This window comes from Ovis canadensis, chromosome 3 (genome assembly GCF_042477335.2).
Source record: "Ovis canadensis isolate MfBH-ARS-UI-01 breed Bighorn chromosome 3, ARS-UI_OviCan_v2, whole genome shotgun sequence".
NCBI lineage: Eukaryota > Metazoa > Chordata > Mammalia > Artiodactyla > Bovidae > Ovis > Ovis canadensis.
Window position 1 is genome coordinate 120,970,508 of NC_091247.1, and position 27,942 is coordinate 120,998,449.

The 27,942-nt window shown below is 37.9% G+C and overlaps 1 protein-coding gene across 2 annotated transcripts in view; it reads left to right on the plus strand.

The window, feature by feature from the left end:
• SYT1 (synaptotagmin 1) overlaps positions 1-27,942 on the plus strand; it is a 631,014-nt gene that overhangs the window by 373,217 nt on the left and 229,855 nt on the right. For both annotated transcript variants that reach the window (XM_069584106.1, XM_069584105.1), the window contains one exon: positions 23,340-23,522. In XM_069584106.1, the coding sequence (XP_069440207.1) occupies positions 23,357-23,522 (166 nt within the window). In that variant the 5' untranslated portion in view covers positions 23,340-23,356. The remainder of the gene's footprint in view (positions 1-23,339; positions 23,523-27,942) is intronic.

The following is a 27,942-nucleotide window of genomic DNA, read 5'->3' on the forward strand; positions in this document are numbered from 1 at the left end:
ACAGCATGCCAGGCCTCCCTGTCCATCACCAACTCCCAAAGGTCACCCAAACTCATGTCCATTGAGTCAGTGATGCCACCCAGCCATCTCATCCTCTGTTGTCCCCTTCGCCTCCTGCTCCCAATTCCTCCCAGCATCAGAGTCTTTCGAATGAGTCAACTCTTTGCATGAGGTGGCCAAAATACTGGAGTTTCAGCTTTAGCATCATTCCTTCCAGAGAAATCCCAGGGCTGATCTCCTTTAGAATGGACCAGTTGGATCTCCTTGCAGTCCAAGGGACTCTCAAGAGTCTTCTCCAACACCACAGTTCAAAAGCATCAATTCTTTGGCGCTCAGCTCTCTTCACAGTCCAACTCTCACATCCATACATGACCACTGGAAAGACCATAGCCTTGACTAGATGGACCTTTGTTGGCAAAGTAACGTCTCTGCTTTTCAATATGCGATCTAGGTTGGTCTTGGTCATAACTTTCCTTCCAAGGAGTAAGCATCTTTTAATTTCATGGCTGCAATCACCATCTGCAGTGATTTTGGAGCCCAAAAAAATGAAGTCTGACACTGTTTCCCCATCTATTTCCCGTGGAGTGATGGGACCAGATGCCATGATCTTCGTTTTCTGAATGTTGAGCTTTAAGCCAACCTTTTCACTTTCCTCTTTCACTTTCATCAATGAGCAAACTAAAATATACTGGAATGGGTGAATTCAACTCAGATGACCATTATATCTACTACTGTGAGCAGGAATCCCTTAGAAGAAATGGAGTAGCCATCATGGTCAACAAAAGAGTCTGAAATGCAGTAGTTGGATGCAATCTCAAAAATGACAGAATGATCTTGTTAGTTTCCAAGGCAAACCATTCAATATCACAGTAATCCAAGTTCCAGAGAATAGAAAGGAGAAATAAGAAAGCCTTCTTATGTGAACTATGCCAAGAAATAGGGGGAAACAATAGAATGGAAAAGACAAGAAAATTGGAGATACCAAGGGAACATTTCATGCAAGGATGGGCTCGATAAAGGACAGAAATGGCAAGGACCTACCAGAAGCAGAAGCTATTAAGAAAAAGCAGCAAGAATACACAGAAGAACTATACAAAAAAGATCTTCATGACCCAGATAACCACGATGGTGTGATCACTCACCTAGGATCAGACATCCTGTAGTGTGAAGTCAAGTGAGTCTTAGAAAGCATTACTATGAACAAAGCTAGTGGAGGTGATGGAATTCCAGCTGAACTATTTCAAATCCTAAAAGATGATGCTGTTAAAGTACTGCAGTCAATATGCCAACAAATTTGGAAAACTCAGCAGTGGCCACAGGACTGGAAAAGGTCAGTTTTCATTCCAATCCCAAAGAAATGAAATGCCAAAGAATATTCAAACTACCATACAACTGCACTCATTTCACATGCTAGCAAAGTAATTCTCAAAATCCTCCAAGCTAGGCTTCAACAGTATATGAACCTAGAATTTCCAGATGTTCAAGCTGGGTTTAGAAAAATCAGAGAAACCAGAGATCAAACTACCAACATTCATTGGATCATGGAGAAAGCAAGAGAATTTCTGAAAAACATCTACTTCTGCTTCACTGACTATGCTAAAGCCTTTGGCTGTGTGAATCACAACAAACTGTGGAAAGTTCTTGAAGTGATGGGAATATCAGACCACCTTAACAGTCTCATGAGAAACCTGTGTGCAGATCAAGAAGCAACAGTTAGAATTGGATGTGGAACAATGAACTGGTTCCAAATTGGGAAGGGATATGTCAAAGCTGTATATTGTCACCCTTCTTATTTAACTGCTATGCAAAGTACATCATGTGAAATACCAGGCTAGATGAATCACAAGCTGGAATCAAGACTTCTGGGAGAAATATCAACAATGTTGGATATGCAGATCATACTACTGTAATGGCAGAAAGTGAAGAGGAATTAAGGAACCTTTTGATAAGAATGAAAGAGGAGAGTGAAAAATCTGGCTTAAAACTCAACACTGAAAAAACTAAGGTCATGGCATCTTGTCCCATCACTTCACGGCAAATAGAAGTGGAAAAAGTGGAAGCAGTGGCAGATTTTTTTTCTTGGCTCCAAAATCACTGTGGACAGTGACTGCAACCACAAAATTAAAAGATGCTTTCTCCTTGGAAGAAACGCAAACCTAGAGCAGATATTTTCTTAAAAAGTAGATACTTCACTTTGCTGACAAAGTCTGTATAGTCAAAGCTCTGGTTTTTCCAGTTTTCATGTATGGATATGAGAGTTGGACCATAAAGAAGGCTGAACGCTGAACAATGGATGCTTTAAATTGTGGTGGTGAAGACTCTTGAGAGTCCCTTGTATAGCAAGGAGATCAAATCAGTCAATCCTAAAGGTAATCGATTCTGAATATTCATTGGAAGGACTGATCGTGAAGCTGAAGCTCCAATACTTTGGCCAGCTGATGCAAAGAGCCGACTCATTGGAAAAGATTCTGATGCTGGGAAAGATTGAGGTCAGGAGAAGAAGGTGGTGACAGAGGATGAGATGAATGGATGGCATCACCAACTCAATGGAGATGACTTTGAGCAAAATCCAGGAGTTAGGGGAGGACAGAGAGGCTTGATGTGCTACAGTCCATGGGTCGCAGAGTCAGACACAATTTAGTGACTTAACAACAATAGTTGTACGTGTTAATCCCAAACTCCTAATTATTCCCTTCAATGCCACACCTTTCTTACCTCATCTGGAATGCTGTTTTCTCATTCAGAACCCTACTCAGTCTCTGATGATGAATTTCTACAATGTGCCATCTGAATCAGCTGATTCCTTCTTTTCTTCTAACACCCTTCACAAGATGCTGGCTGGCTTCTTTACTTGTTATCATGAATAAGAGCATGATTTTGTAGATCTCTCTTTCAACACTGAATGCTCCCTATCCTTTTGCTGTCTACCAGCTGCCTTCTGTCTTCACTGTCAGCATTTTTTGATGAAAAAGATTCAATGACAAACTGTACCTAATATTGCATAGGATTTATATTCACTCAGGGTTTGAAACAGGCCCCATTCTCACTGTTCAAATACTATGTCATCTCTGCTAATCCCGATTCTCTTCAAAACTGAACTTAAGCTGATCTAACATATAAAATTCAGAACTGCATCTAGAGCCTACTTGTGACACCTACTCAGGAAAAGTCATGAAGAATCACAGGCAAATTCATCTATTGTACCTGTTTATATGTTTTACTCCCTCATGCCAGGAAAATACAATATCTGCTTCTACAAATATTGTAAGTGTATACCCTAAACACAATCAAATTTCTACCATGCTATAGTAGATATTGAGACTTTGTGTCAAATATTGCAAATACCATCCTATCCCAAAACTCAAGGGGCTCAGATGCTGGTGAGGAAAATAAATACATAAGTAGATACTCATGATATAATTCTAGAAATGCAACAAGAATACCATAAAGTCCTCATTTTTTCCCCATTTCCAACATAAAGGACAGGAGTCTTTTTATATATTACAGAAAACATGGTCATGTTTTCATCATATTCCTGGTGGCATATTTACCACAGAGATTGTTTATGCTTCCTTCCAAAAGCTGTTCAAATGATAGAAAAGAAAGGGGTGAAGCGCATAAAACTGGGCAATGTAAAAGCACCTTAACAAATCAGAAGTTGGGATACTTTCTGCAGACAGAAAGCATTTTATAATAACTGATTAAGGCACCAAATCTGAGAAGACTATAATTGAAAGTACTTGATGAAAATGCATTCCAGAGAGAAGAACCCTTTTCCCTAACTGGCCCCAGATATTTTAACAAACTGACCAAAGACTTTTGCCTGGAGAGCAATTGTAATGGAGTAATTTGCTAATGGAAAATTGCCCACTCACAACTAGGCCACTGGCTCCAGTTTACACGGGAGCATGCTGACTAATGTGGGGAGGGGTCTGGGAAGAGTTAGCACCAAAGGAGAAGCAGAATGGGGCACTGTGTACCCCAAAGGCTATTACAAAGAACAGGAGTCGGCCCTTTGTCAAAAAGCAAGCAGGGTCCACTTTCACAGACGTGCCTTCCCCACCTGGATAATGGAGGTCATTGCTGGCCTACCTGCCACTACCTGCCCAGGTATCTATAGGAGAAGGCTGCTCATCAGTACATTCCAACCAGGTACCCTGAGCTCCCAGTCAACCCCTCCATTCACAAGGGAGTTAACTGGTGAGAGACTTGCCTCATTTAGAAGAAATCCACACCAGTCGCTAATGTTAAGCAGCACAGACGTCCTGGCGTCAGAGCCCACGCTCTTAGCTAGCACGTATGTATAGGCCCAGTCTACCTAACTTAGTAACAGAACTTGCCCCTCACATCTATGTCATATTTCTACTAATTGGAGGGGATAGTTTAACAAGTCAGGCAGGTACTGAGTTGGTGAAACAGCCACCTATACAAGTATTGAGAAAGTTTAAAAAAAAAAAATCAAGGAAATAAAATTTGGAACCAGAGCATTACCACATGGATCAACCATTATTCCATGGAGTCAGCCTTAGATCCATTCCTGGCTCTTTCTGATTCTCGGAACTTGTTAATTTCTGAAGTAGCAGGTTTCTGGAAGCCTCGTGGTTTGGGGGCTAATGGTCTTACAGCTATATTAGAGTGGCTAGTGTTAGGAAAGGTGGTTTCCATATATGTACTATGTGGAAGTTGGGGCTTCTTAAATGGATGCCTACCTCTCAGCTTCCTACAAAACCTTGCCAAGGCCATGAAGAAATTCAGAAATTTGAGCCAGTTTGACACAGAATTCTGAAAACCTCCTTTAGTAGCAGCTGCCCTTTTATTTGGAGAAGGCAATGGCACCCCACTCCAGTACTCTTGCCTGGAAAATCCCATGGATGGAGAAGCCTGGTAGGCTGCAGTCCATGGGGTTGCAAAGAGTCAGACACAACTGAGCAACTTCACTTTCAGTTTTCACTTTCATGCATTGGAGAAGGAAATGGCAACCCACTCCAGTGTTCTTGCCTGGAGAATCCCAGGGACGGGGGAGCCTGGTGGGCTGCCATCTATGGGGTCGCACAGAGTCAGACACAACTGAAGTGACTTAGCAGCAGCAGCCACAGCAGCAGCCCTTTTATTTAACATTTGATAAAATCTGAAATATACATTTAGATCCTACTCCAGAGAAAGGTGAACACCTTCATCAAGAAACAGAAAAAAAAATTTTGTTTCATTTCTTTCTGAGTCGAATTGTTACTGTGGGAGCAGAGGGTGGTAAGGTAGAGAGGTAGACAGACAAAGTGGACCATATTTCAGGATCTGGTCTTCAAAGTGATAGAAAATTATTTTGAAAGTTATCTTTTGATATAATTAACACTAACCAATTCACAACAGACTAATGTATAAGTTAGAATGCCAATATTTGTTTAAGGACTAGGCATCTAGGGATCTCTTATAAATTCTTTCCTAGCAGGAAAATCTACGTGCAAACAATATTATGTTAAGACAGAGCAACTGAACTGAAATGAACTGAACTGAACTGAACTGAACCGAACCTTCATGTATCAGAGCAGGAGATGTTCTTTGCATCTAGCTCTGTAATGGGAATATATTTGCTACAGGGACAAGATGATGGTGATGGTGATGATGATGTTAATGATGATGATGTTACCAATGATGGTTATAACTATCATCATCATTAACATTGCATTAAATCAATTATCAACTATCATTGAGTGCCTGCTATATATTTATTCATATGTCATCTAATTTCATAATGACTGTATGAGTTGTATATTATTATACTAATTTTTAACAAGTTAGGAAACACTGGCTTTTTAATTTTTAAATTATTTATTTTAATTTGAGGCTAATTACTTTACAATACTGTGGGTTTTGCCATACACTGACATGAATCAGCCACAGGTGTACATGTGTCCCCCTCCCAAACCCCATCCAACCTCCCTCCCCATCCCATCCCTCTGGGTTGTCCCAGTGCACTAGCTTTGGGTGCCCTGTTTCATGCATCAAACTTGGACTGGCCATATATTTCACATATGGTAGTATACATGTTTCAATGCTATTCTCTCAAATCATCCCACCCTCGCCTTCTCCCACAGAATCCAGAAGTCTGTTTTGTTTTTTTTTTATCTGTGTCTCTTTTGCTGTCTCACATATAGGGCTGTCATTATCATCTTTCTAAATTCTATATATATGTATTAATATACTGTATTGGTGTTTTTCTTTCTGACTTACTTCACTCTGTATAATAAGCTCCAGTTTCACCCACCTCATTAGAAATGATTCAAATGCATACTTTTTAATAGCTGAGTAATATTCCATCGTGTATGTGTACCACAACTTTCTTATCCATTCATCTACTAATAGACATCTAGGTTGCTTCTATCTCCTGGCTATTGTAAACAGTGCTGCGATGAACATTGGGGTACATGCGTCTCTTTCAATTCTGGTTTCCTCAGTGTGTATGCCCAGCAGTGGGATTGCTGGGTCATATGGCAGTTCTATTTCCAGTTTTTAATCTCCACACTGTTCTCCACAGTGGCTGTACTAGTTTGCATTCCAACCAACAGTGTAAGAGGGTTCTCTTTTCTCCACACCTTCTCCAGCATTTCTTGTTTATAGACTTTTTGATAGCAGCCATTCTGACAGGCATGAGATGGTACCTCATTATGGTTTTGATCTGCATTTCTCTGATAATGAGTGATGCTGAGCATCTTGTCATGTGTTTGTTAGCCATCTATATGTTTTCTTTGGAGAAATGTCTGTTTAGTTTTTTGATCCATTTTTTGATTGGATCATCTATTTTTCTGGTATTGAGCTGCATGAGCTGTTTGTATATTCTTGAGATTAATTCTTTGCCAGTTACTTCATTTGCTATTATTTCCTCCCATTCTGAAAACTGTCTTTTCAACTTGCTTATAGTTTACTTCATTGTGCAAAAGCTTTTAAGTTTAATTAGGTCCCATTTGTCTCTGGAAGGTGGGTCATAGAGGATCTTGCTGTTGATTTATGTCAGACAGTGTTTTGCTTATGTTTTCCTCTAAGAGTGTTCTGATCTTACATTTAGATCTTTAATACATTTTGAGTTTATTTTTTGTGTATGGTGTTAGAAAGTGTTCTAGTTTCATTCTTTTACAAGTGGTTGACCAGTTTTCCCAGCACAACTTGTTGAAGAGATTGTCTTTAATCCATTGTATATTCTTGCCTCCTTTGTCAAAGATAAGGTGTCCATAGGTGTGTGGATCTATCTCTGGGCTTTCTATTTTGTTTCATTCATATAATTCTGTCTTTGTGCCAGTACCATACTCTCTTGATGACTATAGCTTTGTAGTGTAGTCTAAAGTCAGGCAGGTTGATTACTCCTGTTACATTCTTCTTTCTCAAGATTGCTTTGGCTATTTGAGGTTTTTCGTATTTCCATACAAATTGTGAAATTATTTGTTCTAGTTCTGTGAAAAATTCCATTGAAGCTTGATAGGAATTACATTGAATCTATAGATTGCTTTGGGTAAGTATACTCATTTTCACTATATTGATTCTTCTGATCCATGAACACGGTACATTTCTCCATCTATTTGTGTCATCTTTGATTTCTTTCATCAGTGTTTTAGTTTTCTGTATATAGGTCTTTTGTTTCTTTAGGTAGATTTATTCCAAGTATTTTATTCTTTTTGTCGCAGTGGTGAATGGGATTGTTTCCTTAATTTCTCTGTTTTCTCATTGTTACTGTATAGGAAAGCAAAGGATTTTTGTGTGTTAATTTTATATCCTGCAGCTTTACTATATTCATTGATTAGCTCTAGTAATTTTCTGGTGGTGTCTTTAGGGTTTTCTATGTAGAGGATAATGTCATCTACAAACAGGGAGTTTTACCTCTTTTCCAATCTGGATTCTTTTTACTTCTTTTTCTTCTCTGATTTGTGTGGCTAAAAATTCCCAAAACAATGTTGAATATTAGTGGTAAGAGTTGGCACCCTTGTCTCATTCCTGACTTTAGGGTATATGATTTCAATTTTTCACCATTGAGGATAGTGTTTGTGGTGGAATTATCATATTTGACTTTTATTATGTTGAGGTATCTTCCTTCTATGCCTGCTTTTTGGAGAGTTTTTATCATAAATGGGTGTTGAATTTTGTCAAAGGTTTTCTCTGCATGTATTGAGATAATCGTATGGTTCTTATCCTTCAGTTTGTTATTGTGATGTATCACATTGATTGATTTGAGAATATTGAAGACAGCTTGCATCCATAGGATAAAGCCCACTTGGTCAGGATGTATGATCTTTCTCATACATATTCAGTTTAGTTCTGTTCAGTGGCTCAGTCGTGTCCAACTCTTTGCAACCACATGAATCACAGCACACCAGGCCTCCCTGTCCATCACCAACTCCCGGAGTACACTCAAACTCATGTCCATCGAGTCAGTGATGCCATCAGCCATCTCATCCTCTGTCATCTCCTTCTCCTCCTGCCCCCAATCCCTCCCAGCATCAGAATCTTTTCCAATGAGTCAACTCTTCACATCAGGTGGCCAAAGTATTGGAGTTTCAGCTTTAGCATCAGTCCTTCCAAAGAACACCCAGGACTGATCTCCTTTAGGATGGACTGGTTGGATCTCCTTGCAGTCCAAGGGACTCTCAAGAGTCTTCTCCAACACCACAGTTCAGAAGTATCAACTCTTCAGCGCTCAGCTTTCTTCACATTCCAACTCTCACATCCATACATAACCACTAGAAAAACCATAGCCTTGACTAGATGGACCTGTTGGCAAAGTAATATCTCTGCTTTTTAATATGTGATCTAGGTTGGTCATAACTTTCCTTCCAAGGAGTAAGCATCTTTTAATTTCATGGCTGCAGTCACCATCTGCAGTGATTTTGGAGCCCACCAAAATAAAGTCTGACACTGTTTCCACTGTTTTCCCATCTATTTCGCATGGAGTGATAGGACCAGATGCCATGATCTTCATTTTCTGAATGTTGAGTTTTAAGCCAACTTTTTCACTCTCCTCTTTCACTTTCATCAAGAGGCTTTTTAGTTCCTCTTCACTTCCTGCCATAAGGGTGGTGTCATCTGCATATTTGAGGTTATTGATATTTCTCCTGGCAATCTTGATTCCAGCTTGTGTTTCTTCCAGTCCAGCGTTTCTCATGATGTACTCTGCATAGAAGTTAAATAGGCAGGGTGACAATATACAGCCTTGACGTACTCCTTTTCCTATTTGGAACCAGTCTGTTGTTCCATGTCCAGTTGTAACTGTTGCTTCCTGACCTGCATACAGATTTCTCAAGAGGCAGGTCAGGTGGTCTGGTATTCCCATCTCTTTCAGAATCTCCCACAGTTTATTGTGACCCACAAAGTCAAAGGCTTTGGCATAGTCAATAAAGCAGAAATAGATGTTTTTCTGGAACTCTCTTGCTTTTTCAATGATCCAGCAGATGTTGGCAATTTGATCTCTGGTTCCTCTGCCTTTTCTAAAACCAGCTTGAACATCTGGAAGTTCACAGTTCATGTATTGCTGAAGCCGGCTTGGAGAATTTTGAGCATTACTTTACTAGCATGTGAGATGAGTGCAATTGTGTGGTAGTTTGAGCATTCTTTGGGACTGGAATGAAAACTGACCTTTTCCAGTCCTATGGCCACTGCTGAGTTTTCCAAATTTGCTGGCATATTGAGTGCAGCACTTTCACAGCATCATCTTTCAGGACTGAAACAGCTCAACTGGAATTCCATCACCTCCACTAGCTTTGTTCATAGTGATGCTGTCTAAGGCCCGCTTGAACTTAACATTCCAGGATGTCTGATTCTAGATGAGTGATCACACCATCATGATTATCTGGGTCATGAAGCTCTTTTTTGTATAGTTCTCCCATGTATTCTTGCCAACTCTTCTTAATATCTTCTGCTTCTTTTAGGTCCATACCATTTCTGTCCTTTATCAAGCCCGTCTTTGCATGAAATGTTCCCTTGGTATCTCTAATTTTCTTGAAGAGATCTCTAGTCTTTCCCATTCTGTTTTTTCCCTCTATTTCTTTGCATTGATTTCTGAGGAAGTCTTTCTTGTCTCTCCTTGCTATTCTTTGGACCTCTCCGTTCCGATGCTTATGTCTTTCCTTTTCTCCTTTGCTTTTCGCTTCTCTTCTTTTCACAGCTATTTGTAAGGATATGTATGATCTTTTTAAGATCCGTTCAGTATGATCTAATTAATATGTTTTTAATATGAGGATATTTGTATCTATGTTCATCAGTGATATTGGCCTCTAGTTTTCTTTTTTTGTGGCATCTTTGTCTGGTTTTGGTGGAACCCTGGCTTAGAATGCTCTTGTGTTTATAGCTATGACAAGAGTCAGAACTGAGATCCCTCTCAAGGTGGCCATCCATGAGCTCATGTGTGCTCACAAGCTCCTTCTTTAACTATCCTACTTACCTGGTAGGCTTCCCTGATGGCTCAGATAGTAAAGAATCTGCCTCTGATGTGGGAGACCTGAGTTCGATTCCTGGGTTAGGTCTCCTTACCCCTTGATGGATTTTATCATTTTTACACCCTAATTCCTATATTTTGGTTTATTTTTCCTTTAGATATGTTATTATTTTCACCTGTGTAGCTTAAAGGTTTCTAATAGAGCTATATTTTGCCTGTTCTTTCTACTTCTAGCCTTGAACATTATGTGATTTGAAATTGTTGCTATAAAAATCCTCATATTTCACTTCAATTTTATAATTTTACTCCATTAATTACAGTGGTGCTTTGCTAGTATTCCTCCTTTTTCTTTCTTTGTTTGGCACAAAGCTTTCACACAGTCTTTTGGTGTGAGTTTGGGTTTTGTTTTGTTTTTTTTTTTTGGTTGCTATTCTTTCTCACTGATTTGGTCTTTGATTTCAAAAGTCCCCAGGTGATGTCCAAAAATAAAATCTCTGGTAAACAAGTGACATGATATTAAGTCATAGCTCCTATTTGATTCTCTATTTCACCTTCTATAATACAGGGTGACTTTTAGTTGATTGAAATCAGCACTCATATTTTATTCATGCTATTAGTGTACTTGTACCTTGGTAAAAGTGTTAGTTTATCTGTAATATGACATTCAGTAATGACTCTGTAACAGGGTGCTCTCATTCTGAAATATCTTCTTAGTTGGGTATTAATTGAGATTTAGCTATTGCTATTACCTGTTTTAAGGAAAAGCAGTTGCATATTAATGGCATGAGAGAAAAAAAGTTTGGCTAAATATCAACATTTTCTTCCAACAAGTGCATCATAGTTTATAACCAGGTTGTTAAAATAAACCTGGGGTTCTAAACATCAATGCTCTTGAGCTACACAATGGGGCAAGTTGTAAATCTTCCCTGCATCTGTTGCTTCACAGTAAGCTAGAGATACTTTCTAATTAAAAATATCAGAAAGTTGTTGTAATATGGCATTCTGAGATTAAGTCACCCCACAGCTTTCAAAGAGGAAGATGGGCACATTCAGGACAAGTTTTCTTCCACCATGTCATAATATCAAGTTATTCAAATGTTTGGGGGAAAACCTAAAGAGATAAGACTATACACGGAATGACTTTATGTCAAGAAAATTATAGTGCCTAAAATTACTAAATCTAAAATGAAAAAGCAATTTGACTCTACATATTGCTGTCAATAAGCCAGAATGCCTGATTATGCAAATGAGAGGATATTTACAGATCGTGTTTCTTAACATCAAACTATTACACTGAATTCTTCCTTTGAAGATCTCAGTTACAAACTGCGATATATTCATCTGTCCTGTTACTGAACTACTCAAATGGAAATGGCATTGAGTCCAATTGCTGGCTAAATGAAGGTTAAAAAAAAAAACTATCAATAACGGTTTTTATCAAAGTCATATTTTTCACAGTGATCCTTAAATGTGAGAGGAGGAGAAGCAAAAGAAAAGGAACCCACTAAGGAACTGGCAAGCTGCAGTTCATGGGGCTGCAGAGAATCAGACATGACTTGGCGACTAAACAACAAAGAAACGCTTGAAGAATGTGCCACGTAATAGACATGATAGGGTACCTGCCTTTCAAATATGCTTTCCAAGTGTTTGGTTCCCCCTGATTTACTTCTATAATATTCCAAATGAATCAAGGCACAGTTGTACAATGTCCCCAAAGTCACACACTTTGATTAGTGATGGACATATTAGAACATAGATCATTCAATTTGAATAAAATGTATAAATTTAGATCACCTAAACCTTTAAAATCTTCTAAATTATAACCAATGACAAAGCCAAAATTTTCCAGTACTTCAGATCAGTTCAGTTTGTATTTATCTTACACTTTAGGGTGCAGGACTGTGATCTTCACCATAATTCACGGCATGTAGAGGAAGAGTCTCTTCTGATTAGGATAAAATGTAATGAGTGTCTCCTAGACTAAGAATCAAAAACTAGAGGTCAGATACACACACAGTAAAGAATACGAGCAAGCAGCCTTAGCATAGCATAGTAGAAAATAAGCCTGTGGAAGAGATTTCATTTTTGTTATTGTGGAGACCATGTTAGAAAGTGTGTGTAATTGCTAGCTTTTGACTCTGAGTGTGCATGCACGCGTGCTCAGTTGTGTCCAGCACTTTGTGATCCCATGGACTACAGCCTTCCAGGCTCCTCTGACCATGGAATTTTCCTGGCAAGAATACTGGAGTGAGTTGCCATTTCCTTCCCGAGGGGATCCTCCCGGCCCAGGGATTGAACCTTTGTCTCTCGTGTCTCCTGCTTTGGCAGGTAGATTCTTCACCACTGGTACCACCTAGGACTGTAGGCAACAGCAAATACAACACAAAGTGGATTAAACCATAAAGAAAATATATTCTGTCTCACTGCAAGAAGTTCCAAGGTATGGTGGTTGTAGGGTTAAATAGTACAGCAGCTCAGCCTATCCTGAGCACCATGATTCCTCCCAACTTTCAGCTCCTTTACCCCTAAAGCATCGTCTTCTTTGCTAGATTCTCTCATGATCACAATATAATTACAAGCAGTTCTAGCTGCCACACACAAATATAACACCAACCAATGAAAGATAAATTACTTCCTGTGCATATATTTTTAGGAGTTATAAAAACTTTCCCAGACATCACCCAGGAGACTTCCAAGTCCCATTAGACTTCCCCTTATACCACAAAGGCCCAAACTGGATCACTTGCCATTGCACTAACCATCCAATGGGAAGAAGTATGGGGTGCCCATGACTGACACAGAGACAGTAAGATTTAGCCATGAGCGGGGGATAAGGGGTAGTAGTTACCTGGAAAAAATAAAAAAATATGGCTTATCCAAAATCAGAAGGAAGGAATAACTGTTAGGTAAGCAACTAACCCATGATCTTGTTTATTATTATTTAGTAAATTGTGTGTATTGTTCATTCAAGTCTCAGATCCCCAAATGAATTCATTAGCACACTAATAGAAGGTTGAATTCAGGAAGAAAAAGCCAAATCACTTTTTAAGACTTCATATACGATATATTTAGCCTTCAGGACCAACTACACAGATATTTAAATCCCAGTGTGGTTTTCTACCTGGTGTGTCCTCTCGGTTCAGTCTTTCATAATCATTTCTACTAGAGCACATATCACATTGGATTTAAACCATCTATATGCATCCCTCTGCACAGGGGTGCATACAGATGGTGAATGAACTTCTTACAATATCTAGAGTACCCAGTATCATGCCAGACACACTCTACATGCAAAATTTATTCATTCGACATGTATTTATTTATTAGTGAGGCAAAATTCCATGGGTCCTGTTGCAATTCAAAGCCTCATTCCAACACTTACTAGCTATGTAAGCTTTGGTAAAGTTTCTTGTCTATAAAAGACATGATATGGCCTGACTCATGGGTTTAGTTAGTGAGCATTAAATGAGCTATGTTTCAAGCTCTTAAAAAATGTGTGCTAATAGTACAGGCTTATTAAGTGTTAGGTGTTTTCTTTATTAATATACTGTTTTTAACTGGATACTGAAGCAATTTCTATCATATTTATCACAATCTGAATTGTGGATAGATGAATTTTAAAGTTTTCCTTCCCTGTGTAGCAAAACTTTGACAGTTTGCACACTGTTTGATCAAAGAGGGTTTTGAGTCACAAGCTTACATTTTATCTCAAGTCCTGCAGCTCAGAAACAGCAAGAGTTCAGAGCAAGATTTCAGCAAGGCGATGGAGAATGGGAATTCCAAATGATTATTCTGTTACTGCTATAGAAAACATCTTGAGAGTCAGTTGGCTGGATCCAGTTAACCTGTGTCTGTTCCAAAACTGCCAAAAGCATCAAGTTTTATCTTATTGTATAGCGGAGATGGGGTTCCCAGCTGGCTCGGTGGTAAAGAATCTGCCTGCAGTGCTGGAGACACCGGTTTTTCCCTGAGTCAGGAAGATCCCCTGGAGAAGGAAATGGCAACCCACTCCACTATTCTTGCCTGAGAAATCCCATGGACAGAGGAGCCTGGTGGGCTACGGTCCATGGGGTCACAAAAGAGTCAGACAAAACTTAGTGACTAAACAACAACACAAGAGGGAACTTCAATTAATATTGTACACAAAAACATTGTTAATGAAAATTATGCCAAATTAATCCTTGCAAAATTGCCTTTCCATCTCTAGGCTTAAATGTCTTTTTTTAATCAAAAAATTAAAAAGGGAGACTTTAACTCTCATTTTTAAACACTACAAAATGCACTTGAGTCTTTATAATACATTTGAAGTAGCTCTTTTGCTGTCTTTTCTTGATCATGACCCTGTCATTCTTACCAAAATCTTGGGAGGCCTTTTAAAGCTATAAAAGTTCTCCATTATTGAGTGATGCTTTGAAAATACAGTTTTTGAAACTGCATTAGTACATAAATGGGTGGACATAGGTGGATTACTAGAAAAAAATGTTAAATTTGTGAATTTATTATTAAATGCTTTAGAAACATCTCTGATATCCCAATTTTTGAGATTTCTTTCCCTATTATAGGTGGGAAATTTTCAATTTGTATAAGGATTCTTGATTTTCTGTGTCATTACCACAGTAATTCAGTACTTGGGTTTTGACTTGGATATGTATTGTTTCCATTCTTTTATCCTCTCTATTATAGATCTAAGGGGGGAAATAATGTCACAGTGAACATGGTTTTCATTTGGCTCAGGGATTCATTTTTAGTTTAGCTAGTTCTGAAATTTGTGTTGACTATAGTTATTAAATATAATTGTGATTTATCTTCTGGGAATGAAAAACTCAGTTTGCTTAAAATTTTATACAGTTTATTACTTTATAATATATTATTTGTAAACAATGCTAACACTTTCTCTTATTCTTTAGGAAATATCTATTTCATGTACTCTAAGAAACCATTAATTATAAGATGCAGCAATATTTCATAGACCAATAAGAAAAAGTACTGCAAACTATGTCAAGAAATGGTTTCATATCACTTGAATTTTTATTCTGTTCTTTTTGAATCATCGACTTATTTAGACAGATTTTATTTTGTGTCATTTTCGTGTATTCAAATAAGGAAAATGAAAGCAAAAGAGATTGGTTAATAAATTACAAAGACTTTTAAATCTGTTCTTAGCTCAGAGCTGATGATACCCATCTTTTTCTTACACACCATTTTCCTTCGTGCCATCAAGAGTGTTTGATAAAGCATTTCTTTAAATATTGTTCCATTAGTGCTTCTAAAATCTTCCAAACTGTTTGATTCTCATTCTGCTAGTTTTGAGTGTATGAGCTTTCAATAGAAAGCTTCAGACCACTGCCAGGATTCAGATCTCTTCCTCAAATGGCCCTTAAACGATTTGTTACTGGAACATCAATGGAAGTAAGAAGACAGTTGGGTGTGCACAGCCTGACAGTGATAGTGAGATGCCGTTGATTATACGGAAAATAAATCTTCATTTCACAGACGTAAAAACGTGGAGGAAAACGTATTGTGGGAGAAAAATGTATTCACAGTTGAATGTTTTAATCACTGCACTGAATGTTTTAATCAATGCGTCTCCAAAGCACTTTGATAAACCTGCACAATAGGAGTGCCATATCTCAACATCGGCAGGTCTTTCTCTCCTCCACACACATCCAGTTATGAATGTAGAGCGGACTGAGTAACAGAATTTAGCACCTCTGGCTATAAATTCAGATACTCCGGAAACAACTCAGCCTAGTGAACCCACATAGCAGATTTTACTTCTCATTATGCTTTCTTGATTAATAAGGTACAGATACTCAAATTACAATCAATACTAGTTTTTGCAAGATACTATGTAGTGAAACTCAGAAAGAACTGAAAACCCAGCCAAAGCAAGCAGGACAGCCAGAGGGAGGGACTGCACGGTGGTCATAGACGTGAGCCCTGGGGTCAGCTGCCTTTGGAACCCTGACTCTTGCTTATTAACTCTGTGACGTCGTGCATGCTGCTTCTCTTCCCTATGCTTCACTTTCTTTAGGGTGTCTCGTAGCTTCAGTTCCTGAAGGAATCTTATTGGCCTCACTCAGCTTTTCATGCTAAAGAGTGTCACTGGCCTCAGGCCAGCATCTAAGTGAGGTGCTTTTGAATTAGATATTCATTCTTCCTTAAACTTGCTGCATCCATGGGGTGATGGTGTAATCTACATAGATCCTCTTCCACCATTAGAGTCTGTGAGCGGGAAGTTCCAGTGGAAAGGGGCTACAGATGAGCAAGCACTGGGATTCACATATTAAGGACATCTCAGTATTCAGTATTCTTGCCTGGAGAATCCCAGGGACAGAGGAGGCTGGAGGGCTGCCGTCTATGAGGTCGCACAGGGTTGGACACGACTGAAGTGACTTAGCAGCAGCAGCAGCTGTATTCATAACTGGCATTTGCGGGACTGAGGAGGAATGTTGACTCTTTTTTTCAAAGTAAAGCTAAGCAGGCTCATTTGTATACAATTTGCAGATATCTATGAGAGATACTGGCTGAGAACCATACTCTTAAGCAGGATTCTTCCTGCACCTCTTAGGAGACTTGTGATGAAACAAATAGGTAAAATCTGGACATAAACTGGATATATTTTGAATCAATATTTTGAAGAAAAATGGCCCAGGACCCTGTATGTTTGTGGTTTCATAAAGATAGTCTGCATGCTACGCTTCCATTTGCTCTAAGTTCTGATAAACAACCTTTTCTCTCTTGCCATGTTATTGGCATTGTCGCCAGAAGTCACCTTTCTCCTGCCATGACAGGGACCATACAATCTCTAGCTGTCCTCTTACTTCCTGCAAGGGAAAGTATATAAAGAGAGAGACGTAGCACCTGAAGCCTCACATTCAAACATTTGCAAACTTGTAGAGGGTTTTGATCATGCTGTGAGAGTTCACTTACTGCCTAAGGATCCTTGGGTTGGGAAAGAATTTAAATGAAGCTTTTGACAGTGGTTTATTTTTTTTTTCCCAAAAATCTTTCAGAGTGGGTATCATAAGTTGGATTCCCTGGAAAGCTGCCCTGAGTCAGAGGTGGCTTACTGGTGAATGCTTTCCATGTTAAGAGAGTGGTGGAAACAGGCTGAGGCAAGGAGGGTTGATGAAACTGAGATGCAGTTACCACAGCCTTTAGCTGACCCCAGGGGGCACTTCAGAGATGAACCAAATTAAGACAGGGGGACAGACCTTTCCACCGGCATCCTAGGCACTGGATGTGGGCTGTCCCTGGGGATGTGGGTATAAGCCTGGGCAAAGCAGTTCTCTTTAGCCAAAGGCATTTCTTTAGGAGAGATTCTTCAGCTGTGAGTTGTCGGCAAGAGCCCTCCCTGAAGCTGAAGACCTCATTCTGAAGTGGGGGGAGGGATGTACAGGGCATCTTCTTAGGATTTTCACCTACAATTACAGGAGGTCAAAGGAAATTCTGATGGAATAAAATCACTACATGTTGCCCTCCACCTCAGAAATACATACTAATACATTCTGTGGTATCTCCTGGATTCTGTAATAGTTTCGGCAAGAATTACTTTCAGTTTGGAGCATTTCTACATTCAAAGAATTTTCTTAGTAATAATATATTTTTCAATATTTTTGACCTTCTTCTCCTGTTTGCTCTTTAATTTTGCATGCTATTATGATAAAGTGAAAATTTGGAAAACTCAGCAGTGGCCATAGGACTGGAAAAGGTCAGTTTTCATTCCAGTCCCAAAGAATGCTCAAACTACCTCACAATTGCACTCATCTCACATGCTAGTAAAGTAATGCTCAAAATTCTCCAAGCCAGGCTTCAGCAATACGTGAACCGTGAACTTCCAGATGTTCAAGCTGGTTTTAGAAAAGGCAGAGGAACCAGAGATCAAATTGCCAACATCCGCTGGATCATGGAAAAAGCAAGAGAGTTCCAGAAAAACATCTATTTCTGCTTTAATGACTATGCCAAAGCCTTTGACTGTGTGGATCACAATAAACTGTGGAAAGTTCTGAAAGAGATGAGAATACCAGACCACTTGACCTGCCTCTTGAGAAACCTATATGCAGGTCAGGAAGCAACAGTTAGAACTGTACATGGAACAACAGACTGGTTCCAAATCAGAAAAGGAGTACGTCAAGGCTGTATATTGTCACCCTGCTTATTTAACTTCTATGCAGAGTACATCATGAGAAACGCTGGGCTGGAAGAAACACAAGCTGGAATCAAGAAATATCAACAACCTGAGATATGCAGATGACACCACCCTTATGGCAGAAAGTGAAGAGGAACTAAAAAGCCTCTTGATGAAGGTGAAAGAGGAGAGTGAAAAAGTTGGCTTAAAGCTCAACATTCAGAAAACGAAGATCATGGCATCTGGTCCCATCACTTCATGGGAAATAGATAGGGAAACAGTGGAAACAGTCAGACTTTATTTTTCTGGGCTGCAAAATCACTGCAGATGGTGACTGCAGCCATGGAATTAAAAGATGCTTACTCCTTGGAAGGAAAGTTATGATCAACCTAGATAGCATATTGAAAAGCAGAGACATTACTTTGCCAACAAAGGTCCATCTAGTCAAGGCTATAGTTTTCCAGTAATCATGTGTGGATGTGAAAGTTGGACTGTGAAGAAGGCTGAGTGCCAAAGAATTGATGCTTTTGAACTGTGGTGTTGGAGAAGACTCTTGAGAGTCCCTTGGACTGCAAGGAGATCCAACCAGTCCGTTCTGAAGGAGATCAGCCCTGGGATTTCTTGGAAGGAATGATGCTAAAGCTGAAACTCCAGTACTTTGGCCACCTGATGTGAAGAGTTGACTCATTGGAAAAGACTCTGATGCTGGGAGGGATTGGGGGCAGGAGGAGAAGGGGACAACAGAGGATGAGATGGCTGGATGGTATCACCAACTCGATGGACTTGAGTCTGAGTGAAATCCGGGAGTTGGTGATGGACAGGGAGGCCTGGCGTGCTTCAATTCATGGGGTCGCAAAGAGTCGTACATGACTGAGAGACTGAACTGAACTGAACTGAATGATAAAGTGCAATACTTAAATAGATGGAAATAGTTCTTTCAACAAAAATCATTATGTTGATGCAGGTTGGTAGACTATCTCACTGTATAAGCCAAAAAATTCATATCAGTTTGTAGACCCGGGACAGACATAATTAAAGTCCTACTAAGTAGAATAAACATAAGGAACAGAGGGAAGTTGTCATGGCAACCAAAAATCTTGATTTTCCTCATTTTATTCCACAAATGTGTTAGCCTTCATGATACCTTAAAAATTTTTCTACATTCTATTTTACCCAGGCACTATTTTGCATACTATATTTGCTAAACATGTAGCTGAATCCTTCTTTCTAGCATTTAGCTTTTTATACTACATCATAAAGGATTTTTTAGAAAATCTGGTGTTAGGAAGTAAATCTCTTTTTGCAAGGTACAGTTTCCTCAAGAGCAAAACAGTTTTAAAGCTTTTCTCCCTATGCATAATTTAAAACAATTTAGGCTTACAATATATTGACAATGTAAACATACATTAAAAAATGTGAATATACTACCACAATGTTGATATTTTTAAGTATATCTTTCCAACCTTTTTTTTACAAAAAAATCTTATCCAGAGACGTTGGACATACTTTATATAATGTTTAGTCATTTGCATTTTCATCTAATACTGTAATATATCTCCAGATTTGTAAACATTTGCCTTTAATTTTAATAACATTATCTTATGGATTATCATAATTTTAATATCATCGTTAGGTAATTTCTGGTCTTAAAATACTACAAATGAATTACTATAAACATCCTTATATTAATTCTTTATTGTGAATTTCTAGAAAAAAAAATTGAATGCTTCTATAGACTATGTTCTGGTACTTTGGCCTCTGTAAAGTATTTCTCTAAACTATGGTCTTTTACCCATTGTCAAGTTTTTTATATACTCACCTTCACATCTATATTTATCCATGTTTACAATGAATATATATTAACTTTCAGTTCTTTGACTATTTGTGAAATTAAGTGCGGTTTGTTCTTGTTTTTTTTTCAGGGGCAATATGTATATATTTTAGAATTGCTTGTCTGTGACCTTCAGCTTTCTTCTGGGGGAGAATTTATTTTTCTATTCAATAATATTTTTCTTGGCACACTCCAAGATGTTAAATTCCACTTTAACAAATTCAGTAACTATACCTCTAAAATTAATCAATCTCTTTTCTATTAGTAAGGTGACTTGTGTTTTCTATTCACTGGTAAACTTGTGAATAGAAATGCAAAATTTTTTCCAACTCAAAAGTCATAAAATACCTTTCCAGTACTGATTTAATTGCTTAATAACACTTAAATGTTATTATTGAAGAAGATTAGTGGAAGATTTAACCTTGGATCAGGCTAAATCTGTGTAGAACAAGTCACTTAATCTCTTCACAATCCTTTTGTTTCCCCTATAAAATAAGACCAAGTTACTTTTCAGAGTTTCAGGAAGAGATTGAGGATATTATACTTAAAATTCAATGCCAGCATTTTGGCACATAGTAAATTCTTAATAAATGGCATCTTTAGTTTTTATTAGCCTCATTTAGTATTACTGTATCTTAACAGGTCCCTTACTATAGTGATTTTCCAAACAGTTATGAAACCAATAGTTGTTTGTGAAGCTAATAAGCATAATTAGAATTTACTAAAATAGAACAGAATAGAATGGAATATATCAGAATATTTTGCATATAGCAAGGACAAGTTTCCCAATGTGAAATGTGCTCCAAATATAACATATAGTGGGAGAGTGTGTATACTGGAGCACAATACACAATGTACTACTTACTAAGGGCGATGGTCCAAAGCTCTTTCAAAAAACAGTTTTACTAGATTTTAGTCTCATAGTATACATATCTCTGATACTAGTGGCTAGGACACCTAGGTACAAATCTCAACCCCACTAATTACTACTATCTACAAACCAGGTGGTCTTAGTCTCCTCACCTGTAAAATGGGTTCTAATTACACTTATCTCATGGGAATAGTATGGGAACTCTGATTTCCTATATCTAAGCCACTTATCAAATCCTCAGTAATTGTTGGCTTTTTTTTTTTTTATCAAGAATGATGCTTCTTCCTAAGCATCTTATTTCCATAAATATGCATTTTCAAGAGCAACATAACTATTCTTAGTTTTGTTATTTACAGACAATACCTCTCAGAATATAAAATAAAAATAAATTCAGCAATTAATCTTTGTTAGTATATTAGATTCTTAACTGCCCATTATATCTTTATAACTTGCAAAAGACTTTTTTAATTTCACATGGTATACATTAACTAAAAAGAAGTATTGCCTGTATATTTCTTATATAATCTTTTCTTGATTTTTTTAAAATCAGAAAAAGTTGGGATAATATCATTGGTTAGTAATTTACACGTTTATAGATATCACCTTTTTTAATGAAACACCTTCCAGGTATACCTTACGTCTGAAAAGGATCTTTGTTGCAAATTACAGAAACATTCATTTACTTCCTTAGCAACAACAGCAAAAAATACTGAATAAACTTTAAGGTCATTTTCTACATGTTGACTCTCTTTAACATGCATTATTTTTCCTATTGTCTTTTGGACCATTCAACTTACATATAGAAATGTTTTACATTCCAGAATAAACTGGGGTAATATGAAAATATTTAGTAATCCAAGAGAAAGGATCCAAACATCTGTGTGCGCAAAAGCTGTGAACAAGTGTGTAGCCAGTTAAAGGAATCAGCTGAACATCAGGCTCATCCCAGGAATGCCATTCCACTTTCAGAACATGACAGAAATTGAGCTGAAACAGATAATATACCTTTAATTTAATGATGACACTGTCGTACTTAGTTACTTTATTTAGCACAATCATTTCCTTTAAATCCCACAATAAACCATAATTCCTCAAATATCCTCAACTACCCTATGGAGACAAGTAATGATGCATATCACATCTGGTGATTCTCACAGTAGAGGAACAAATCCATTTTTTAATACATGCAAATATTTCATGCATATTGCATTTGTGTGTGTATATAATTGAAGTCTTGCTGAGTCACATGAAATGTGAAAGCTAAGGTATCATCAGTATCAACCGTTTCATCTAGGTAAACATATAAAGTACTCGAATAAATTTAATAAAATAGTTCAATAATATAATCAAGCCAAATAAACTAAAATAATTAGACAAGTCATGTTTTATCATCAGTGCTTTGATATATATAGTCAATCATGTCACATTTACAGTGGTTTCAAAAATTCACCCAGCAAGACAGGTGAATTACTGGTCACAGTATTATCTATGGTAAATGTCAAAAAAAAAAAAAAAAAAAAAAACCTGGGAGGAAAGTATACCATCAATAAATGAGATTCAAAAATTAATTTCTGTATAACATTCAGGAATCTTGGAGTATCAATATTACAATAGTATTCTTTACAAACATTTTTAAATTGACTAACATTTTGAATGTTTGCTATCATTTATCAGCAGTTTTAATATAAATATTTCATCTCATCTTTCCTTGTAAAAAACACAAAATGTTTAGAGCACAGAGCATGCATATTGTCAATAATTGTTTCATGTGCATTTCAGTAGGACATGGGTTAAAGAGTTAAATCTACACAGCAAATAATTGCCTGCATAAGTAACTAAGAGATTGGACAGTTTCATTGTATTGTTAGGAGAGAATGCTTTCAATAACTATGTATGGCCTTCCCTTCTGGGGAAGAACCTTCTCTGTGGCTCCATAAATATTTCATGAGCCAACATAAAGTAATATGCTAATGCCATGCTATTTACCCAGTGAGCAGGTGTGCCCCCTCCTGTCTTCCATCTCTGGAATAGCTCTCACTCGGGTCAGGCAAGCCATTCTGAACTGTGCCTTTTTGCCTCCCTCCCCTCACAGTCTCAGCTGAACCTACGATGGTGAGCGAGAGTCATCACGAGGCGCTGGCAGCCCCGCCAGTCACCACTGCGGCCACGGTCCTGCCACACAACGCCACAGAGCCAGCCAGTCCCGGGGAAGGGAAGGAGGATGCCTTCTCCAAGCTGAAGGAGAAGTTTATGAATGAGCTGCATAAAATTCCATGTGAGTATTACATATTGTTATTCGTGGAAAAATATATGGTTGAGAATCAATTTACCCATTAGAAGCGAAAAGCAGAATTCTTCTTAATATAAGCGTACCTTTGATTTTTTTTTACTATTAGAATGGTAGTATTTCAAAAATAAAAAGGTATAGTCTTGGAAATGGAGTATTCTAAAGTGTTTAAATATACTTAATAAATGAAAATCCAACTTATAAAGAAAACTATCTTGTGTTTAATGTAAGTGGGTTCTTTTTATCTTCTTCAATGTCTGTCTCTCCTGAGAATATTAATGTTTATGGGTTGTGCTGTATTTTATATCTTTATTTATGAAATTATTCCATTGTAAAGATTATTCCTAAACAATAGCAAAAACATACGTTCCCATTATTAGAAGTTTAGTTTTCGTTCACTCATATGTTAATATTTCAAAAATGTTTGCACAATTTTTAATATTTTCTTTGTGGTTATCTGGAAAGAAACCATAAACTGAACCTACGTTTGAGTGTGTGTAGCACTGAGTCCAATCAATGGCATTTAATTTAAATCTTAAACTACAGGTTAGTCTTTTCTATTTATATGTAAACGTTTACTATACACTAGACACTTATCTGGGCTTCCCTGGTGGCCCAGACAGTAAAGACTGCATCTACAATGCAGGAGACCTGGGTTTGATCCCTGGGTCAGGAAGACCCCTGGAGAAGGGAATGTCAACCCATTCCAGTATTCTCACCTGGGAAATCCCACAGACAGAGGAGCCTGGCGGGCTACAGTCCATGGGTTGCAAAGAGTTGGACATGACTGAGTGGCTAAATGCACAGATACTTGTCTAGTGTCTAATGGGAAAGCAGATTTTTGCCCTCACAAAAGAAATAATCAATAAGGAGGCAAATGTATATGGTCCATCATGGAATAATAAATAATATATGGAAAACAGGAGAGTAAAGTGAGAAAGGCAAAGGGGTAGAGGGTAGAAGGTTATTATTTGCTTGGATGATCTGAGCTGACTTCCTTTGTAAGGAAGCCTGGAGGAGAAAGTTCTAAAACCTGTGAAATACAAGGCCCCTTAGGCAAGAATCCACCTGGAACAGCAAGGAACTCAGTGCGCCTTTGGTGGAATAAAGCAATGGCAGGAGGCAAACCTGAGACTCCAAGACATGGAGCCTTGTGAATTGTTCTGAGGAAACTGGATTATACTCTGAGTGAAATAAAATGCCTTTGGAACATTTTGAGCACAGGTATCCCATGATCTCATGTAGGCTTTTCTTAAAAATCAGGCAGCCTGGATGGGAGGGGAGCTTGAAAGAGAATGGATACATGCATATGTATATCTGAGTCCCTTTGCTGTCCACCAGAAACTATTAATATCACAAAATTGTTAATCGGCTATACTCCAATATAAAATAAAAAACTTAAAAATAAAAGTTTAAAATTCACTCTTGCTATTGTATTAAAATATGCTTAGGGGGACAAGGAGAAAAAATAAAGCAGGTTGTTGCAATAATCTAGATGAGAGATTTACAAAATTCATAAGAGAAAGAGTCTATAAGGACACTGAATTAAACTGCAAGGGATCTTATCCTCCCCGGAACTAACAACTTGTTGATCTGTTCGCCCACTTTTAATGAATTCAAATACATCTGAAAGATACTCTTAGCACAGCTGTCAGTAATTTCCATTCTCAGCATGAAGATTCATAACCTAGGGAAGGTAGAGACGGTCCAGTAGAGCAAGCCCTAAAGGGGAAACACAGGCTCTCTCGGGTTCTCTTCCTGTCTCTGCTGCTGAGCTAATGGATCGATTCAGCTAACTTTTGATATGACTTTGAAGTCACAACTACAGGGCAAAAACTAAATGCATCTATCATGAGGGCAAACTCTCACTTGGCTATTTTATCAAAATGCTTTCTTTAAAAGAAATGTGTTACAGGGAAGCAGAGAAAGCAATGACTAACACCAAATCAAATGTATATTCTGCCTTGTCTTCAGCATCATTTCCTTCTCTGGAGGGGTAAACAATATGAGAGGCAATGGCAGCGTTCACAACAGTGGGATTTCATGTTCCCCATTAAATACCCATTCTCTCACTTTCTTTAGGCTTTCACCCAATGTCATCTTCATGAGGACTTCCCCAACCATGCTATTCAAAATTATAATCCATTCACCCCATCCCAACTTCATCAGCATTTCCTGTCCTCTCCCCCTTGCTTTATTTCTCACTGGGTTACTTAGCACCATTCTAAATGCTGTATATTTTATTACTGGTTTTTAAATTGTCCTGGCTCTCTTCAAAATTGTGTAACCGGTATGAAGGGAAAATTCTGGGTCTGTTCTATGCATAGTTTTACCCTGGTGATCCTTAATATATATAGGGCACCCAACTTCTGTTTATCCAGAACATGAATGAATCAGTGTTGATTTGGCTTACATGCTGAACCTCCACTCTTAGATTTTGTGTCCTTAAAAGGCTAAAATTTTAAAGCATCTGAAAAAATTTTAAGGTGAAAAACAAGGTCCTCCTGTATGGCACAGGGAACTATATTCAATACCCTGTGATAAACCATAATGGAAAGGAATATGAAAAAGAGTATATAAATATGTATTACTGAATCACTTTGCTATCTATACTGTAGATACAAACACAATATTATAAATCAAGCATAATAAATTTTATTTTTTTTTCTTTTTTTTTTCTTTTTTTTTTTTAATTTTAAAATCTTTAATTCTTACATGCATTCCCAAACATGAACCCCCCTCCCACCTCCCTCCCCATAACATCTTTCTGGGTCATCCCCATGCACCAGCCCCAAGCATGCTGCATCCTGTGTCAGACATAGACTGGGGATTCAATTCACATGATAGTATACATGTTAGAATGCCATTCTCCCAAATCATCCCACCCTCTCCCTCTCCCTCTGAGTCCAAAAGTCCGTTATACACATCTGTGTCTCTTTCCCTGTCTTGCATACAGGGTCGTCATTGCCATCTTCCTAAATTCCATATATATGTGTTAGTATACTGTATTGGTGTTTTTCTTTCTGGCTTACTTCACTCTGTATAATCGGCTCCAGTTTCATCCATCTCATCAGAACTGATTCAAATGAATTCTTTTTAACAGCTGAGTAATACTCCATTGTGTATATGTACCACAGCTTTCTTATCCATTCATCTGCTGATGGACATCTAGGTTGTTTCCATGTCCTGGCTATTATAAACAGTGCTGCGATGAACATTGGGGTACATGTGTCTCTTTCAATTCTGGTTTCCTCGGTGTGTATGCCCAGCAGTGGGATTGCTGGGTCATAAGGGAGTTCTATTTGCAATTTTTTAAGGAATCTCCACACTGTTCTCCATAGTGGCTGTACTAGTTTGCATTCCCACCAACAGTGTAGGAGGGTTCCCTTTTCTCCACACCCTCTCCAGCATTTATTGCTTGTAGATTTTTGGATTGCAGCCATTCTGACTGGTGTGAAGTGGTACCTCATTGTGGTTTTGATTTGCATTTCTCTAATAATGAGTGATGTTGAGCATCTTTTCATGTGTCTGTTAGCCATCCGTATGTCTTCTTTGGAGAAATGTCTATTTAGTTCTTTGGCCCATTATTTGATTTCTAACACCAAAGAAACCATCATTTCAATGCTTGACTGTGTCATTCACATTGAAAAAACAAGTTTTTTCCATATTTATAGTGATAACTTTATCTTTTAGCCTTTTCCACTTAGCGCCATATATACTTTATATTTTCCTCCCTGTTCATCAACAGGAAAAGAATCAACAGGGGAAAATATCTGTGCAACTCTCCCCTTTTCTTTCTCTTGGCTAATCTTATTTCATTCCTTCCTCCCAAGCCACTATCACATTCCTGTATTTCTTTCTTGGGCACTGGAAATCAGATCAGGTCATCAGCCTTCCTCTGTGGAGATTTACTTTTGACCAGCAACCTAAAATAGTAGAAGGTCAGAGAATCTAGGTAACATCTCTTAGAAATCTGATGCTGCTAGCTCTCTCCTTGATTTTTTTAATGGGGAAAAAACAACTGAAATACCTAAAATTTTCAATGGTTTGGCAAATAAGTAGAAAAACTAAATCATAAACACAGCCACACAGCTTTATGATAAATGTGCAACTGCGTATTTTACACTTTCATTTTAATCCATCACAATTTTTACTGCCTGTGTAATTGAAATTTCTAATGGGATTTATACACAGGGAGCAACACTCCACAGAAATGAAACATATTCCCTAAATCAAACTCCTTTAGGAGCATATGTTACATAAAGGTTATCACTTTTGACTTGGCATAATATGGTGTGATGCTAATGACAGGTAACAAATTAGAATATTAATTGATTTCTGTCTCTGAACTAAATCTTGGCTATCTGGCAGATGTGGTTTTTTTGCAAAATTGATAGCAAACAGCTTT